Raw genomic sequence first — 19,692 nt, forward strand, 5'->3', positions numbered from 1 at the left:
TGAAACCTGGACCATCGAGAGCAGAGGCTCATTCGCTAAATGCAATGTTGGGAAATACTGGGCTTCCCCAGCAGATGTGCAAAATCCCTCGTGAGAAGGTCAGGTGGGGTGCCCTCATATGCCAATTCTATCACTCAAAGTGGTTATATACGCATCGGGTCCCTCAAGCACCAACTACCGCATATATCCTCTACTGATACTGATTTGGACACCTGGCTGGATATTTTTCTAGTGTCTGAACAAGGCTTTCGATAAGTTAATTTAGTGATGGTGAAGGTGATATTTTGGCAGTCGAAGAAAACAAAGTTCTTAATTTATCCACAAAGAAATACAAGAGCGGTAGCAGGACAAGCTTCCCCGACATTGCTCCATCAGCATGCCTCAACTCTGACCAGCCGAGACAGCCTTCCAAGATTGAAGAGTATGTCATCAGCCTCCCTGGCCCACTGAATTTTTGGCCCCTCTGAGCAGCCTCCCAAGGCTCAAATGAGAAAATGCCACCCAAAACAAAGACCCAAAATATGGGGCACAAAACAATCATTCATGCAGGAAACTTAAAGTACCATGGGATTTGTCCGGTTGCCCTTAACCTCATTTTCACAATGTTTTGGGGCTGATGTAAATAATTTTCAATAACAGAAATGAGAAGACACCAAATCAGCAAGGAACATAAGGAACTTTGGGACTAAAATGAAAGAAATCCCTTGCAATGAGGGACATTTGAAAGGTAGGTCTCCAAGACCAATGAGTTTACCAATTAATACCAACTGCGGCAGCAGTTTCAGCTTTCCGTAACGAGTTCAAGGCCTAGGTGAAATGAGTTTGGTAGTCTCCGTCTATAAGGTCATCAGATACTACAGCGATGAGAGTGGTATAAGAACCAATATAGAATAGAACACAGCAGCACTGGATGCTACCAACCTGGGACTGGACTGAACTAAGAATCTATAGTGTTTCATCTCCTACTGCCAATTCCTCGAGCCACCTGGTCCCCTTGCACAATTATCCGACTCTTCCACTCCTGGTCGGATAGACCTTTCTTTAGCTACAGATCTAATATAAACCATGTAATGTTGCCCTCTGCAGCTCTCAGCACATTCACTGGCAAGATTCCTCAGCCAGGAATCGGACAAAATATCCTTAATGTTTGTGGACCAAAACAAGCATCACACCAGTGGGAGACCTGAAAGAAAAAACACATGTGCCTCAAATGACGCAGAGAGAAGAGAAACAGGGAGGACGCTTACCAGAGGGGCTGCTGGCATATGAGACCACATCAGTAGCAGGTGCAAATGATGAAATCTATATGTAATTTCTAGTGGGCCAACTTCCTAACAGGGAACTCAACTCTTTTCCACTGGGGCTTGGGCCACTGTTTACTTTGATTAATTACACAGCTGCCAGATTTAGAACATTTTTAAAAAGCAAGTGCCCTATAAGCACCCATGCTGAACGTGAAGCATACACATGCAGCTTCACGATCAGCAGCAGGGATTCTGAGCAATAGTCACAGCGAAATTACAAGGGGCACCACACAGCTGACATGGCACAATAATTTACTAGGCAAAAAACGACTTGCCTTCCGCTCAGCAAACCACATGCTGCACAGCAAATTCAGCGGCACAGAGGCGCTCCCACTTTTAAAGAGAAACTGGTCTTTTGTTTTAAAAAATGAAAACAAAACAAGGAGATTCCACAGTCCCCTCTCCACCCATATCCCATCTAATCCTTAAGTCTTGCAGGCTCAAAATGGCCATCACAAATTACAGAAAGCCTGGATCCTGAGGATGTTGCTACAACAGAGAGGAAGTGCTGCATTTCCTCTTATTAGTGTTATGTCCTTTAATCATCCTACTAAGGATCCTGCATACACTTACACGTGTGTCTGGTATTACCCATGTGTGTAGAGTTTTGTATGTGTATAACTGTTTACAGCATCAGGACCTTAGACGTGGTCTCAGCACCTTCACTGGCGATATCCTGTTTTGCTGAAGGTCTACATAGGACCAACTAACCTGTCCAGAGTGTCCCCGCACTGCAGGTGCTAAATGTCATGGCAAACGGATGGATTCTTTGGGATACTAATACATATACAGAAGTACCTGCCCAAATATACATATACAGAAGTTCTACCCAAGATGACACCATCCAGCAGTAAACCCAGGAATATCACTAAGGAAGAAAATCATTGTTGCTAAGTAGGCTAGGCACATTTTTTAAACTACTTTAAAATTGTCAAGACACTCCCCCTATCAAAGTCTAAATGATACATTTGAAATTATATATATTAATATCTAAAGTATATAATTATAAGTAATGGATATAATTATAATATATTTTAAAACCACCACACTTTCACAAAGGTATTTTTTAAAATAGAAGCACCGTCTGCATGATTACAACACAACTAGGTCTGCTGCCTCGAAGCTGGACAGCTCACAGAGGGAACTAGAGTCAACACATTCTATTTCCAGGACAGGAAGCTGCAAATGTATAACAGGGAATATCATTCACAATGAGGATGACAAACAAGGAAGTAAATACACTAGGGTCTTAATGCAGGGAAAACATTTCGACATTCCTCCCACAAAATGTGGCAAAACTGTGTTGCTATGAAACAAGTCAGTATAGAAACAACTTGTTATAGCGAAGCTCATACAAACAATGGAAAGTTTTGGGGTTTTTTTTTGTTTTTTGTTTTCTTAAATATACGGAGCATTTGACAAGTGTCCCTATAAATAAGAATTCCTGGCCAAAATGGTGATTAATAAAATTAACAGTTAAATTATCTCAGTCCAGTCCCTAGTGAGCTGATGTCTACATCACAACTGATGCTACTTGGTACTTTTGGCAGGCTCTGCACAGAGACCAGAAATTGAAGGGCCATGGAGATTGAACTCTTCTCATTGCTAGGCTTTGTCTACACGCACCTGTTTTACCCACCATTGCTATCACTGGCGCTGCTAGAGTTAACACTGGTGTAAATGGTCTCTCCAGCTCAGGGGTGGAACACACAAAGGAGAGCAGGAATGAAGAAGCTTGTAGCTCCATTGCACATGCCATGCAAGTTCAATGACCAAACAGAAGACCCAATCTCCAGGACATTCGGTCCACCACTTTGTAAGCTTTAAATGAACAATTTCATCATTATGTATGAGAAAAACAAATATTTTATAATGATCTATCAACTGTAACAAGGAAGTTTAATTAATCAGATACATCAGGATTTAGTGGATGCACTTGTGGGCCAAGAAACCTTTATCTACAGACTCATACAGTCCTCATCAGAGTATTAACTGAGCACCTGGGTTCTAATCTTGGTGCTACCCCTCATTTGCTGTGGGCAAGTAAATGGGGATAGCAGCTCACAGGGATGTAAGAAATGATTAGTTGACATTGGCACCACACTCTGACAATATAAAGCAAAGCACTATCTGAAAGTGCTCAGTATTAATGATGAAGAGTCAGTTTTAAATTGTAAAGGCAAATTTGAAAAAGTAAAGAAATTCAGTGTAAAATAAAAGCTGCTTGCCTCTCCTTTTCCCCAGGCTGTTATCCATATCCCTAGCTACAAACATAATATCTCATAGCTGCAATTTAAGAGCCAGTTATTTAATTAGCTTAATCATGATTAGTAAAAACATTAAGATATGAACAGTTGCCAAATGAGGGCCTCATTCAGCAAAGTATTTACATGTTTAACTTCAAGCATGTGAGTCAACCCCTCCTTGTTTAGCAAAGCACTTAAGCATATGCTTAAGTGCTTTACTCAGTCAGGGCCTGAGAGACTAAGCAGCCCTTGCAAGGACTCAGTGGAAGCACAGGTAGGCTTTCACCAGGAATAAGCACCCAGAAGTATGGCTGTTTGCACTGCATTGGGTGCAAAACTCTTTCAATCCACATGTGATATCGACAGAGACATGAAGATTTATTCTTCGGCCAAGGAAGATTCCCCACATCTCTAGTATGTCCAGTTCCCATGAGCTCAGAGCTTGGTTTATAAAGTCATTGAATTAAATGAAAAGAATCCTCTGGACTTCAAGAGCCTGATCCAAAGCTTGTTGAAGAACAGTACTCCAGATCCCAGAACTGGTCACCGTCCCTAAGACCATGAGCCAACCACTAGAGCAGGGGTTCTCAAACTGGGGGTCAGGACCCCTCTGGGGGTCGCGAGCAGTCAGCCTGCACCCCAAACCCCACTTTGCCTGCAGCATTTATAATGGTTTTAAATATATAAAAAAAAGTGTTTTTAATTTACAAGGGAGGGTGGCACTCAGAGGCTTGCTGTATGAAAGGGGAACCAGTACAGAAGTTTGAGAACCACTGTGCTAGAGGAGGTTCACCTATGCCAAGCTCCAGCCTGCTGAGGAATAAAACGTGTGAATTAAAAGCCTCCAAAAATACAGGTCTTACGATGGAAATGGCGCATGACCCTGAACTACAGTGTTGCTACTAAGGCACAGCTATAATGAAATAGGCGAGAGAAGTAATCTCATTTATTTTATTGCTTTTTCATTTCTGCTGTACGGTTCAAAGCAATCCACAGAGCTGGCAGTCTCCGGTACTCTAAGTGCTAGGGAACTGTTACAAATGTCTCATGAAAATCCGGTGCCTGAATAAATACAAAAATTTAAATTAAATTAAGAGAGACGGTAGATGAATTACAGGTACCCATACTCAAAATGCCAACTACTCCACACAAGCGTGGGGGATATTAATATCTTGTGTTGGTGCAAGTGCATGTTTTATTTTACTAGTCCCAGACCATGCAGTCCTTACTACTATGCCATGTACCCTTCAGTCTGAGTTTGGCTTCAGTATGGGAATTATTGTTATCCGTCACTCTGACAGGTCTGATTGATGATTTGGAAATTCCTTCCTGGTGGGACTGTAACTATTTATGGACCTTGTATACAGGTGCAGATGCAAATATTTACAGTTTGGCTTCTCGTATACAAGAGGATCACAGTAATTCTGTGTCTTGCAATAACACTTTTATTTTTGTGACTTTAAGCCTGATAAGCAGCACGGCAGAAAGTTGATTAGCAAAAGCCCAAAATGTGCTGCATGCTAGCAAGAGTATCCAAAATAAAGAGCTTGCAATGAGCAATTTAGGATTTCCTTTACCATGTGAAAGGAGAGGCAAGGTAAAGGAGTGATTTGAATATGTTTCTACTCTAAGTTTAAAATAATGATATTGTCAAACATTTCTCATTACTAGAATATAACCTGTGTTTATACACTCTGAGAAGCAGCATCCACTTAAGGGGTGTGCTTTGTGCATCAGGGAAATCAGGGTATTATGATAACAGACACAAAGCCTAAACATAGTGGGCCCAATTCCCCTCCCATTCAGACCAATTTTTATATTGGAGTTGCCTTCAATGTTATTTTTAATTTACAGCAGTTAGAAGAAAATCATAGCCAGTTTATTTTGGACAAAAATCATTTCACATTGAAAATATAAGACATTTCAGAAGTTAAGATTTGCAATGTGGATATGGCTATTTTGCTTAAAAACCTTGTGGAGCAAGAATCCAGTCAAAATAGAAAAACTAAACATGAGATTTTAGTATGACAACATTTTTGTTGACTCTTACACTATTCACTATGACCCCAATTCAGCAACACGCTTAACTCTACGCACCTGGTAGTTCCACTGAAGTCAAAGGGACTATTCACATGCTTAAAATTAAGTGCAAGCTTAAGTGTTTTGCTGAAACAGGCTCATGGCTGATATTTAGATGCAACAATTTCTCTCATTGTCTTCAATCTTACAATGTTGCACTAACACATTCTTTCCGCTTTCCCATCCTGCAACCATGGAAATCTGACAGAGAGACCAAGGATGGAATAATCAGGAAACTTGTTGTTCAGCTCTCAGTGGAACACAGTTCTAATCTGAACACTACAGCTGAGGGCTACAAGTAGTGTCTGAGAGCTGACTCTGTGGACGTCTGTTCCTGCACACATATATAAGATTATCCTGAATGTTAGTCAGCAGTTTTGGCTGCTAGGAAAAAAATCAAGAATATTTATAAATGCATTAAAATTAGTGTAGCTGTGGCAGTATTAGAATTTTAATAGCCTAAAAGTAAAGGGGGAAAGGGGCAATGCATCAAAGAGCTTTAGGGGTTTTATGTTGTATTAGAAAAGACAAAGCAAACATTTTTCCATTAAACTACAGAAAGAAATATTTCCACAGCTAGCGCTGTTAATAGCATTGCAATGCCATGCGAATTATTTGTTTAGCACTGGCAACATGCTAGGAACTGAACAGGGTACAACATACAGTCCCGGCCCCGAAGAGCTTAAAACAGAGCTAGCTAACAGCATCCCTTGCCTGATGGTTCTTACAAATCAGCTGTTCAACTGATGAAGACTAAAGAACTACAGGACTCGGTCAACCCGTGTAAGACCACGTTATCTAACTTACATTATCGAGGCTGGCAGGCCCCAAATGGAACTTTTCAAACCTAAGCACCCTAAACAGAACACCCAAACACAGCTCAGATCAGTGCTTAGGGATGTAAAAAGGGGGGTTTTGTACCGCATGGAGATTTCATGTTTGTGAACTGGATGTCCTGGAATAGCACTGATGTTTTGAAATTAGATGCCTTACTCAAGAAATATGAACAAAGACTGCCTGGCCAGCTGCTAGTTCCCTGTGCAACTGTCCACATTAGAGCACTACCTTCCCCATGGTGAACCCAAAGCAAGGGTGTACACAAACAAATTCTGCGACAGCCCAGCTCATTCCTGCAGCTCTGGAACAAATGGTGAAATAGACTGGTAAAAATTAAAGAAGGATTAAAAACCCATTCTGAATGATGATGGGCAAAATCCTCCTTTCAGATCCACATGCAAGTACTCTGTCTCATCAGCCCACTTTTCCTATGGGTGTGGCTCACCCACTTACAGCAATGGCAGACAGGGAGAGCCTGGAATGCCCAGCTGGATACGAGAGGAGAGTTAACATTAAATGGTACTTGACTGAACTCGGCAGACGTCACCCAGGCAAAACTCCTCTGGACTTCAGTGAGAGTTTTATCTGAGTGGGGTCTCCATGGTTTCACAGATTCTTACTTTTTGCACAGTCACCAAGTATAGTAACTGGTGCTCACATAATAAATAGTTATTGGCAACCATTTACTTATAATGGGGATAACAAGAAGAACAGCCAGGCTAAGAAAAGTAAGTCGTTAACTGTGTTCTTTTAATTACATGATTATTAGCAGAAACCTGAACAAAGAGCAAAATGGATTATAGCAGTTTTGGTTTAATGCAGCCTTTAAAAAAATCATCATCACATGCCAAAGCTAAAAGGATTATCGTTCCAGCATGTGGTTCTCTCGCTCTGTCGGCCAAGCTCTCAGCTGCTACTGCAGCTATTCTCCCTATAGCTTACCCTCATCTTTTCCCTCTGCTGTTCTGTTCAGCCACTACAGTCACTAGCCTCCTCCAATAGAAATACAAAGACTGTGGGAAAGAATAGTGTTCGCCAACAATCAGAGGCCAGTGCACGTGGACTTTAGAAGGCACAATTTAGCTCTCTTCCGGTTTACAGCTGGATTTGGACTCAAATTTGTCTTCTTCTCTTCCTGTTATTTTTCTTCTTTTATATTTAAAATTGCTTTGTGAATTTAGTGATGGCAGAAGCTGCCAGATTAAGAGCCTTGAACAAGGATGATTGAAGCTACCCCAAAACCCCCACATCAGATACAACACACACAGCAGCAGCCACTCAATGTATCTATCTTAGGTACTACCATTGTCCTCAAGACTGTAGTATCTGAGTGCTTCACAATCTTGAATGTAATTATCCTCTACACCCTGCGAGGCAGTGCAGTACTAGTATCCCCATTTTACAGAGGGGAACAGAGGCACAGAGAGTAAGTGACTTGCCCAGGGCCACCCAGGATGTCTGTAGTGGAGCAGGAATTGAGCCTGAGTCTCCCACAGCCCAAACTAGAGTTCTAACCACTGGACCATTCTTCCTTTCACGAGCTTCTCAGCATCACCCTGCCAACATGCTCACTGCTGCCTTGGAGTGACCACCTCTACAGAGGATGAGGGTAGTTTGGATTCTCAGCTGAGGACTAGTAACGAAAGTTCCCAGCAGTGCCAAATGTGGTGATGGCTTTCGTGACATGAATAGCTGAGCACCAAGACATAGAATGAGAGGACTAGCTCACAGGCCATCATGCAATCATCAGATGGAAACTTTCAATCACTCCAGACCAGGGCTGGTGACCAAAGAGGTAAAAGATTCTATATCCCATTAGTCACCCAATCTCCATCAGATTTTCACTTTCCTAACAATTGTGCTGCTGTAAGAACCGGAATCATAGAAATGAGTGTCCCCCTTCCTCTCAGAGCAACTTCACTGAAATAGCCAAATTGCACTAGATGTAGTTAGATCTCTCACCATGAATGGTCCTAGTGTAGATATTCAGATCTCCATTGCTGATAATAATATTTTCAAATGAAACATTACAATTCAGACTAAAAGTTTTTTAAAAATATCTTCCAATGATCATCATTACGTGTATGTATACATCACATTAGAAACCCACTAGAAAAAACAAATTTGCCAAGATATTTTAAACCAGGATATTTATATAGCATGGATATATCATTTAGAGTCATATATCATGAACAGACCCAGTCTTTGGAAAAAGAAAAGGAGTACTTGTGGCACCTTAGAGATTAACCAATTTATTTGAGCATAAGCTTTCGTGAGCTACAGCTCACTTCATCGGATGACAGTATGTATCTGATGAAGTGAGCTGTAGCTCACGAAAGCTTATGCTCAAATAAATTGGTTAGTCTCTAAGGTGCCACAAGTCCTTCTTTCCTTTTTGCGAATACAGACTAACACGGCTGTTACTCCGAAACCAGTCTTTGGAAAGTTAAAGTAGTACAGACCCATAATGCAACATTCCCAAACAAGTCTGAGGGATTTTTTTTTTCAACTAGTACTACATTCTCATTTGTACCTTCGTAACAGAGTCATAAGATACTGCTTTAGGCTCACTAGACTCCCAGCATGCTGTGTAAAAGCATTAGACCAACACTGGATAACAAACCTCTCTAAATCACAAGTTGCTCAGCAATATGACAAAACCATTTCTAAAGATCTGCAGCAAGAACTATGACCTTCATAAGAGGGGAGAGACACCAGACTTTAACAATGTCTACTGAACTCAGCAGACTGCTAAGCTACCTGGTAAGCAATATAGTTACCTACGATGTGCAGCCTATATGCAGTAATAAGAAATAAATGTATAATAAAGAAAACATAAGTTGTCTGATGGAGTTTAACCCAGTTCAACTCAGCACTCCCCTAAGGTATGGTTATAAAGTTCCAATACTCTTGATCCCGAATGTCTTTTCCACATGGCTTCCAGTACTGACGAATATAAGCACAGAGATTGTGTGTGCTTGATTATAATATCAAAGTATTGTAGGAACAAGATTATCAAGTATTTACCAGAATCTAACAGCCTTGTTACAAAAGGCTTTAGTCATTAACTACAATAAAGTACATACTTTAATTCGTTGGGGGGAAAGAAGCTAACTGACCAACGAGCAGATCGTAAAATGTATGAGAGTTAAAAAGACTGACTATAATAACAAAGATACAATTAGTATCTGGAACACACAATTCATAGAGAAGAAAAATGCTTCCACAAAGCCTAATGTGACTTCACATTAAGTGTAAAATGCTCTAGGCCAAATCCTGCCAATTCACACAAAAGCTGGTGCAACAGAATGTAGCTGGATATGCCAGAAGCTGGGAATGGGCGACAGGGGATGGATCACTTGGTGATGACTCGTTCTGTTCATTCCCTCTGGGGCACCTGGCACTGGCCACTGTCGGAAGACAGGATACTGGGCTAGATGGACCTTTGGTTTGACCCAGTCTGGCCGTTCTTATAAAGCCCACCCTGTGTAAGAAATACCCTTCCATTGCACGACAAGATGCCACTTCACATCACGAGTCTTTGTGCTGCAGAATGCTTCTTATTGCTCTTTTCCGCAGTAGCGATATAGGTCTCACTGCTGCTGGCATGCACTTAATTGTACAGTGCTTCCTGAATTTTGATTCAGTCGCACCCATTACCCAATCAAACCACTCCCCTTGTGGTCCTGTTGCACATTCCTGCCATGCTTGCTGGCTGTATCTCATGAGCACCATGGTATGGTTGGGTAACAAGTTATGCACCCTGCTATATGAACAAAGATCTGTGTGGCTATTTGCACTTTATTCTTTCCAGCACACAGTTCCTTCCACAGCCAAACCTATGTTACAATAATGTTGAGTTTTAGCTCAACGAAGGGTGAAAAATAAAGCTCTAAAGCTGCCACTCTCTGCTTTCGTCACTCATACTATAAGCACTGAGCACAGTCTCATTGCAGGGATATTCCAATCAGGGATTAAAATGGTTTATTTTTAATATTACATCTATTAGTTTGTTAACTGTATAAAGCTCTTTGGGATCCTTCAAAATGAAATGCACTATGTACAAAGTAAGATACTACAGAAAACGTGAATAGGTGGCAAAGATAGATTGGCCTTTTTAATTTTTAAAAGTCCTTGCATTTGAGAATTAATGTTGAACCTTTCCAATCTTGTTAGCACAGCTTGTACTGCCCAGAAGTAAACTTGACTTTTACATTTCAGTGGCAGTGTATACATACGTATTTAACTAGTGTCAAGAGTGGAGTTGGCAGCTATACGTTGTAGTGAAAGGCCACATCTCTTCAGGATTATATAAATGATTAACACAAAAATCTGGTCAGACTTTACAACAGAAAGTGATATAAAAAAAATGAACTAGCAAACCTAAACCTATGGCTCATTCTGTGTCACAGAGGTATGCAATCTTCAAAGGATGTTGACCGCAAGAGTCAGAACTAGGATTCTAGTCCAGCCTCTACCACAAACTAGGTGTATCATCTTGGGCAAACCACTTAATTGCTGTTTAACTCAGTTTCCCCATCTGTAATGGAGACAATGACAGTGACCTACTTCATAGGGGTGTTGGGAGGCTCAATAAACATTTTAAAACATTATCCTTAAAGGAAAGGTGCTACAGAAATGCAAACTACTACTGTTTAATTAGGAGGAGGAGGAAAGAGATGACAATCATGATGAAGTGAGACTACTGTCATAGTCATCAATGGGAACAACAAAAGCTCATTTGTGACAATGTCAAAGCTGCATTCCAAGACTCTGAAGATAATAGGACCTCCCTGAAACTTTACTAAAGAAGAGGATAAGGTCAGGTATCACTAAGACCTTTGGAATGCAGCTCTGCAGTGATGTCAGACTCACAGGTGATCTTTAATGGCTTCAGATTACCAGTCTCTCTCTCTCTCATTTCCTCATGATTTCCCTTCCTTATAGCTGAAACACCAACAGATCTTTTAAAAGAATAGAATTTTACAACTTGCAAAGTCATCGGATCAGCTGTAACCTAGGTTTTTAGTATGCTTCATGCTATTTTAAGACAGAATTACAGAAAGTGATTTCCCTTAAAGTCAGTATTGTTCAGTACAGTGGTAATCAAGTTTTTCCATATTAGGAACCATCCCAGGAAACCCTATACATCTATCTGAGACCCTCCCCTTCTGTTTATCACTATGGACAGGGTAGGCGGCTGCGATCTTCAGACACATTTGTTACCCCCAGGTTTAGAACCCCTGGTTTAGTGTGTGTGTGTGTCTGTAGAATGTTATAGAAGATCCATCATCATCTGTACAGTAGTTTACTTTAAACTTTTGTGATAAGCTTTCTTAAACAGCAGGAAAAAAAACCCAAAAAACCCACTCCACAGCAGTTGTCCAGATCCACTTCACTAGTGTACCACTAATTCCCATGGACTTCAAAGGGTGTCCTTGAGTGTCCAAGGTTTGCAACATTGTGTCCTAATCTGCGGTTTACTGGATAGAGCACTGAACTGGGACCCATGACATTTGGGTTCTATTCCTGGCTCTGCTACTGACCTGCTGGGTGACCCTTGGCAAATCACTTCACCTCTCTGCCTCATTTTCCCATCTGTAAAATTGGAATAATGATACTGACCTCCTTTGTAAAGTGCTTTGAGACCTACTCAAGTAAAGCACTATTTAAGTGCCAGGTATTGCTACTTCTGGCCACATGAAAGACCTGCAAGAGTTTGCAAGGTACATGGAAACACATGCTATCTTGACTCATTTCAACATCACTGGTACGATGAAACCAAAACTAACCAAGAAGAAACTGAGTGTGTGACTCAACATCCCCCCCAAAAACTGCAAGAATACTCAACTCACTATACTCAGTCTGATTGTGCCTAGGTAGAACAGTATAAACACAAGGAAATAAAAACAAGAAATTTTTGTTTGAGTCTATCACAGCAATGAGGAGCAAGAAGTGCTAGGGATGGAGAGTTTTCTCTCTCTATCTTAAAACCTCCTTGCATTGATAGAATTCATGTTCTTTAATTTCTGTGTGGTCAATTAGAAGTATATGAAGAATATTTGGGGATCCACATTTTAAATATACTCTACATATTTACCCAATTGTTTATTGTATAAATACATATTTGCAAAACTTTAAAAGATGTGTATTAGTGACCAGATAGATTATTACACACTTATAGGCTAAGTGCAAATATGGGGTCTTCCTTCAAAGCCAAAGATTTTACATTATTCTTTCTAGGTAAAAAGAGGAATAATCTGAGCCAGAAACTAATTCCAGTCTGACATCAACTCTATGGCCTAAAGTAAGTCACAGCTTCTGACTCAGTTTCCCCTTCTATAATGGGCATGCTTGACTCTCTCTTCACTGTATTGCAATAATTAAGGTATATAAAGTGCTTTGAAGATTTAAAGAGCTACAAGCACTAATTATTACCTGGCTTGAGAGGCAAACTGGATTTTTGACCTACTAACTGGATGTATACACAAATATTTGTCACACTATTATGTAGTGTGTACCAGAGCTCTAAAATACTAACTTGTAGGTTTTCTTATAAAATAACTTTATGGAAAGTAGTTTTTGAAGTCAGTAGCCACACCATTTTTACTACTTCAGCTGTTTTATTGGACTGAATTAAAATATTTCATGTTCTGAATTAGCAACTTGCAAAATGTCATTGTGAAAAACAAATATCAAGTTAAAATACACCAGAAGAGCAGGGAAACTTTTTGCATTTTTGCATCTTAAAAAAAACCTCCAAAACTCATGTAAGCAAAATCTGGCTCTTAAGCTAAAATGTTTATGTCAAGCACAAGCCAACAGCTAAATTTTACATCTGAGTTATCACTCAGCCCCTTCAAAACTAGGGTCTCTGCTGGAAATGATGAATACCTTGGAGTCAGGCCTGGTGCTATTATACAGTAGTCAGCTTGCATTTACACTCTCTGTTTGGACAGACATTTCCTGGCCTTCCCACAAATGAAGATACTCAATTTCTCCCTGTCAGAGGATCCCTTCCCTTTTTTCCTGCTGCCAGAAAAATCAAATGCTAGGTCTCTTTACTGGAGTTCCTATAACAAATGGGTGAATATAATAACGAGCCCCCTCCCTTCCTTTTTTTTTTTTCCTCCAGTTCTACCTAGGGAAAACTGGTTTCCTGCACAATAAGCAAAAACCCTCAAAAAATGTCTAGTGCTTTTCAGCCTACATCTTCTGTCTCAGAGGGATTTCCATTTTCGGTGCACAAAAATTACAGGAAATCACAGTGACAGAAGATTAACCTGGTAACTTGATTCTGCAAGATACTGAAGATGATCAATGTCTTGCAGGATTGGGATCTTAATTGTCACATAGAAGGCAATCTCTTTTTAAAAAACAAGGTAGCATAACAACTAACTTCTCTATCTAAACACACACAGTTAAATTTGAATTAATCTTGGGTCCAAACTGCAACATATTTTCCAAGTCCCCTCCAAACTTACACTGTTTTAAGAAAGTCTAAACAAACACAAAGATTTTTTTTTAGTACTGTAAAAACCCTGTTGGTTTTTAGTCATTGTGAATGAGTGTATATGTAGATGTTTTTACATGCACAAACCCTATTTATGGCTCTGAAGATAGGATTATCAATATGGAAGACATTAAAATAAATATTCTAGTAGGTGAGTCAATTTAATACCAACAGGCCTCCTACATACCTAATTACAAAGAGTTCAATAAGCATTTTCCTCCCTGCTGCTACTGCCTGACAAGAATAAATGAAGAGTCCCTCTAGGTGCTATACAGTAAACATCTTAAGACATATCTGTTCCTAAACCAGGCTTCACAGTAGTACTGATTGCTTGGGCACAAGCTGCAGACTGCCTTCCACGCGATGCAGCATGTAAAATCTATCTGTGAGGGAGCGCACAATTTTGAAATGTTTGTCATCCCAGGGAAATACAGGCTTTACGAAATGCACTGCGGTTGTATCATTGCTTCTGCATGTCATTCCGTTACAAGCAAGCAAAATCCTAAGCCATTCTCTTGTTCTGTTGTGTCACCTATTAGGGAATTCTGCAGACAATTATTCTCTGCTCATAAAGAATCCTCTTCGGTTAAAAAGAGAAGGATGGCCTTCCCCTCCTCTTCCCCCCATGAAATTACAGGTTTTCAATGACCCATCAAAAACAAAGCAAAGGTGATTTGCTTCTGTGTGAATTTTCCAAAGAAACAGGCAAATGCAATTCCAAGCCCCACATTTCAAAGTACATTTTATCTGTCTGACAGCAGCTGCACCTGTCACCCAGGGCATTTTATGTTATTCATGACTTTGTCAGCGTTTCCCCCCCATCAATTCATGGTTTTACACACTTTGCGTGCATTGTCAGGACTGTGTAGCCAACAGCTTTCTTTAATGATCGAACATGTATGCTATCACTAAACCAAAGGAAAGAGTAATTTTTAGTTTCTACAAATATGTGCAATTAAGATAGCATAGATGATAAGAGAGAAATTAGCACAACAGGAACTAATTACAACATATGTACCAGCTTTCACCTAGTGCTAAATTATTATAACTAAGCCATCATGAAACTGGGATTTATTTGTTGATCAGACTATTTGTCTTCTGATCTGTATTGGGATAGATGAACCTCTGTGTCACTGCTTATACATACCCTGCCTACTAATGGCTAGACAGTTTTGTATAGAAGACAATTGTATTATAAGCATTTTCTTCCTATCCACTAGACAAGGAGAAGACTCCTGGTTTGCATCCTACTAGAATCGATTCTCTCCCTTTGAAAAGCATGCTTCCGCTCCTGCATCTCCTGTGTCCCCAAGCATCACACATTTCCAATACAAAAGGCTCCTTGCTTCCAGGTGCTCTCAGAACCCATCCCTCTCCCTGCTGGGAGGGATGGTCACAAACCAGATCTCCTGGGAGTTTTTCCTTTTGTATATTGCCATATAGCCACAGCGCTGCATTTCCAGGAGCTGTGCTCACAGCATGTGGCGGATGCGGGGCAGGTGGCAGGCAGAACCGTTGGAGAGAGGGAGGAAAGGGGTGGACAAATGAACAGAGACATGGGAAAGCAGCGAGGTGAATGAAAGGGGCGGAGGGCTAGGATGGGAACACAGAGGGAAAGAGAAATGAGGGGGGGGGGGAAGGACCAGGGCGAGAGGGACGAAGACAGCCGGGCGGCGAGCTGGGGGCGGGGGCGAGCTGGGGGGGGGGGCCCTGCCCCTTACCTGCCACCGTGTACCTGTCCAGGTAGTTGAGCACGTTGCCCACGCTGAGGATGCCGGCGGCCGCGACCCGGGCCCTGCCCAGGCTGGGGGGCTTGTGGCGGGGGGCCAGGCGCTCGGGGCTCTTGCCCGCGGGCGGGGGGTTCATCCTGCCCGACAGGGTCTGCACCTCGCCCTCGGCGCTCCGGCCGCAGCAGCCCCGCTCGCCCTCCTCCTCCTCCTCCTCGTCGCCGGCTCGGAGCCGCCCGCTGCAGCCCGGGCTGCCGGCCGCGGAGCCGCCGCTCTCCAGGCACATCATGGGCGGCGGGCGGCGGGCGGGCAGGGAGGAGCCCGCTCGCTCCGCAGCGCGGCCGGGCAGAGACGCCAGCGGGGCAGACTCAGCGCCGCATCCCGCAGCCGGCGCGGCAGCGGCAGCCTCCTGCCTGCGGGACCGGCCGCCGCCAGCCTCTGACAGCGGGGCGGCCCCGCAGCCCAGGCCCCGCCCCCGCCCCCGCCCGGCTCCCGCCCGCCGCAGCGCGCCCCGCGCCCGGGAGCTCCGCGCCTCAGAGCGCCCCGCGCCCGGGCTCCTTGGAGACGGGACCCGCGTCCGCAGCTCCCCCGAGAGGGGGCCCGCCCCTCACAAGCAACCTCCCGCGGGTAGGCCCCCGGGGAACCCCTCCTCCTATAGCGCACTGGGGAGCCCCACTGCCTACCCTGGAGAGGGCCCCCACTGCCACCCAGCACTGGCCAGGCAGGACCTCACCCACTCTAGCCCCATACTCCCCATCCCTTTTCACTGCCCCTCCCATACACAGCGGAGAATCCCCCTCCACCCACGACCCTACTTCCACCCACGGCCCACCACGCTGCTCAGAAGGGGTCCTTCTCCCCCCAGCCGCATGCACCCCTGGGGCTGGCCTTTCATGTCAGTGTGCAGACCTCCCGCCAGAGGCACAGGGCTCCCTGCAGACACCGAGGTTGGGTGGCCATGCACACAGATGCACAGAGCTGCGTGGCACGGGTCTACAGGGTTAAAACTTTAACAGAGTGGAAGTCACTGCCTATTCATAGGGGCTTAAGACCATTCTACGTTTAGAGAGGCCAACAGTTTCAAATCCTTGAAGGGGGTTCAGAGGCTATGACGGGAGGCATGTTGTGCATTATTACCTCCATGTTTACAGCTTGGAGACTAAGGCAGGGAGGGCCCCCTTGACTCAGCCCCTGTACCTTCTGTCATAATTTTACACCCTTATACAGCAGGTGTGAAACACTACCAAATCACGGATAGCATGTTACAGCCTGTTGGCTAAAAGCACAGGTTCTTAGCAGAAGGCAATGGTGATCCTATGAGCATCACACAGATTCCTGAACCCAACTGATGCCCACTGACTGCAGAAAGGTTCATCTTGAGAACAGGAGGCTAGACACAGAGCTCTCATTGCTGAATTAGGGCCTAAGGTCACACACAAAGTCATGGCAGGGCTAGAAATGGAATGGCAGAGTCCTAACTCCCTGCTCTAGCCCCAGACAACACTCCCACCCCAAACAAGTTGGTTTTGGAACAATTCCGTCATAAGCATCTGAAAACTGCTCAAATATTCCACCTGCTGAAAATCAACAACCCACATTTTACCCACATTCTCCCCAAAGAGTCACCTCTGCACTAAGAACAAGCAAGAGAAAATTCGGCTCAAAAAGTAAAGAGGTAGAAGTGTTCAGAATGAAAGTTCATGTACACATCGCTCAGTGCTGAACACAAAGAGCTACCGGAATACAGGGCAGCGGAGGATCTACCATGGAGCTGCCAAACAGCAGTGGGTTTCCAATCCAGAGCCTTCTTACCCACACTGAACCTGCTACAACATGAGGGAGAGAATCGTCATATTCAGAACACACTTGAAATTAATGTATTTATAAATCATCAGCCATGCCCTAAGCAAACTGGGGCAGAGGGTGCTACTCTGGGAAGAGCACAGGAGTAGTGTTTGAATGAATATGTGCAGCTTTGTCACACCCATTCACTGAGAGTAGGAACTAGAGTAAGCAGCAGCTAAGCTGTGCTCACCCCAGGGTCGGGCTAAATCCGTACTCTGATGAGACTCAAAGAATTTAAGGTCAGAAGGGACTATCATGAACATCTAGTCTGACCTCCTGCACAGTGCAGGCCACAGAACCTCACCCACCCACTCCTGCAATAGACACTCCAAAGGAAACCCCAGGATGCTGCAGAAGATGGACGGCACAACGGACAGCACTTTTCCATCTGAGTCAGTGTTTGAATCAGTTCCTCTTGGGTGACATGCTGAAGACACAAACAAACAGAATATGAGTGGCCACTAGGGGATCTTTAAAAAGATGCCATGGGTGGTAAGGGTTAGGCCCAGTCTCCTACTCAAATTCCAATAGAGCTAATTATGTACCACTTAAATTGCTTTTGTAGGTTCAACTTGATGCCATATTTTTTCTTCATTTCCTGTTCCAAATAGTTGGGCTGTCTGGTATTAAATAGCTACCGATATTTTATCCAGTAAGCGCCTGCAATCTAACAATGGAGGAAGTGACTGAGTGTGTAATAGAGAATTTATTTGTAGTATAGTAGAGTTTATAGGCTGTAATTCAGATCAGGGCCCCACTGTGCTAGATACTGTACATACATGTAGCAGAGACAGTGCCTGCTCTGAAAAGCTTACACTGTAGTCTGTAGAGATACACAAAGGGTGTGAGGAGAAGCAGAGGAACAGAGAGAGGTGAAGTGACTTGCCTGATGAACCTCTATTTCTGGGTCTTACTCCAGAACCCTACCCACTACAAGCAGGCTCTCTCTCACTTGGGAAGAGCTTTAGGGTACATCTATGCTGTGATTAAAAACCCGCAGCACAGCTGCAGCTGCTCGGGTCAGCTGACTTGGGCTCACAGGTCTCAGGCTGCAGGGCTATAAAATTGCAGTGTAGACATTCAGGCTCACACTGGAGCCTGAGCCTGAGCCTGAATGTCTACACTGCTATTTTATAGTCCTTGTGAGAGAAGCAATAAACCAAGGCTTCAATGTGTCCACACATTCCAGATCTGAAAACAGCAACCTGTTCTTCCCCCTCTCCTCTCCCTTTTGTCCAGATTTCTATCATTTGGAATCAGCCCATATTAAACTAAAACACTAACAAAGTCCAAAAGATAACATGACAAAAGGTCTCACAATATACTCAGTATCAAAATTAATGTTTCAATTAATCTCCTAATAAGTGAGACAGAAACCTGCACAAAGGATGCTATAATCTGTTTTCTCTGTGTCTATTCAGACAATATCTCCTTGCTAAAGTTCACAAACATATAGGAAAAATAAGTTCATACACATAAAAAAATCATTTTACTAACAAAATGTGTAGATGTGTGTAGAGAATATAGTAATTGTTCACATATTAGTAAATCTAAAAATGTATAAAATTTAAGTGCGTCAATTGTGAAGATGTCATTATTAGTAAAAAATTAGCAGTCTTGTTGCATTGCTAGTGTTTTCTAGTATCTAGGACAATACTTAATACAAGGTAGACTATTCTAACCCTATGGAGTTAGGATATTAATTGTATAAAGAATCTAGAAGTTATTTAAAATTAGAATCAAATTGGGAATAATTTCTTCTTGCATTTGGAAGTGGAACGGAATAAAACTCTCCTCAAATTGAAGTTAAAAGTAAGAAGAAAACATAATAAAGCTTCCAGAAGATAATCACCGAGTTAAAACAATATGAGAAAACTTTATCCTGGCATTAAATGATTCAAGAACAAGAAAAAGAAAATGAGCCAAAAGACTTTTTAAAAAATTCTGTTAGTGTTTATTTTAACTAACCATGCTAAAGAAAAAATTAAGGATTCTGAGGAAAGGCTGGAAACTCTTGGAAAGGAACTTTGTGTAAAGCTTGAATGCCTCCTGCTGGATGGGCAAGAAACTTGCCATGACACTTTGACCTGTCCAGTTAATGAATGACCACTTTTCCAAAAGGAAAGAGCCAATAAAAATGA

The 19,692-nt window shown here is 42.6% G+C and overlaps 1 protein-coding gene across 3 annotated transcripts in view; it reads right to left on the reverse strand.

Moving 5' to 3' along the window:
* Positions 1 to 15,995, reverse strand: part of SPNS2 (SPNS lysolipid transporter 2, sphingosine-1-phosphate) — a 182,544-nt gene extending 166,549 nt beyond the window's left edge. For 2 of the 3 annotated variants that reach the window (XM_073315320.1, XM_073315321.1), the window contains exon 1: positions 15,701 to 15,995. In XM_073315320.1, coding sequence (XP_073171421.1) covers positions 15,701 to 15,995 — 295 coding nt within the window. The remainder of the gene's footprint in view (positions 1 to 15,700) is intronic. The other variant, XM_073315322.1, reaches the window with a different exon arrangement.
* Positions 15,996 to 19,692: the final 3,697 nt, after the last annotated feature.

This window comes from Lepidochelys kempii, chromosome 17 (assembly GCF_965140265.1).
Source record: "Lepidochelys kempii isolate rLepKem1 chromosome 17, rLepKem1.hap2, whole genome shotgun sequence".
Lineage (NCBI taxonomy): Eukaryota > Metazoa > Chordata > Testudines > Cheloniidae > Lepidochelys > Lepidochelys kempii.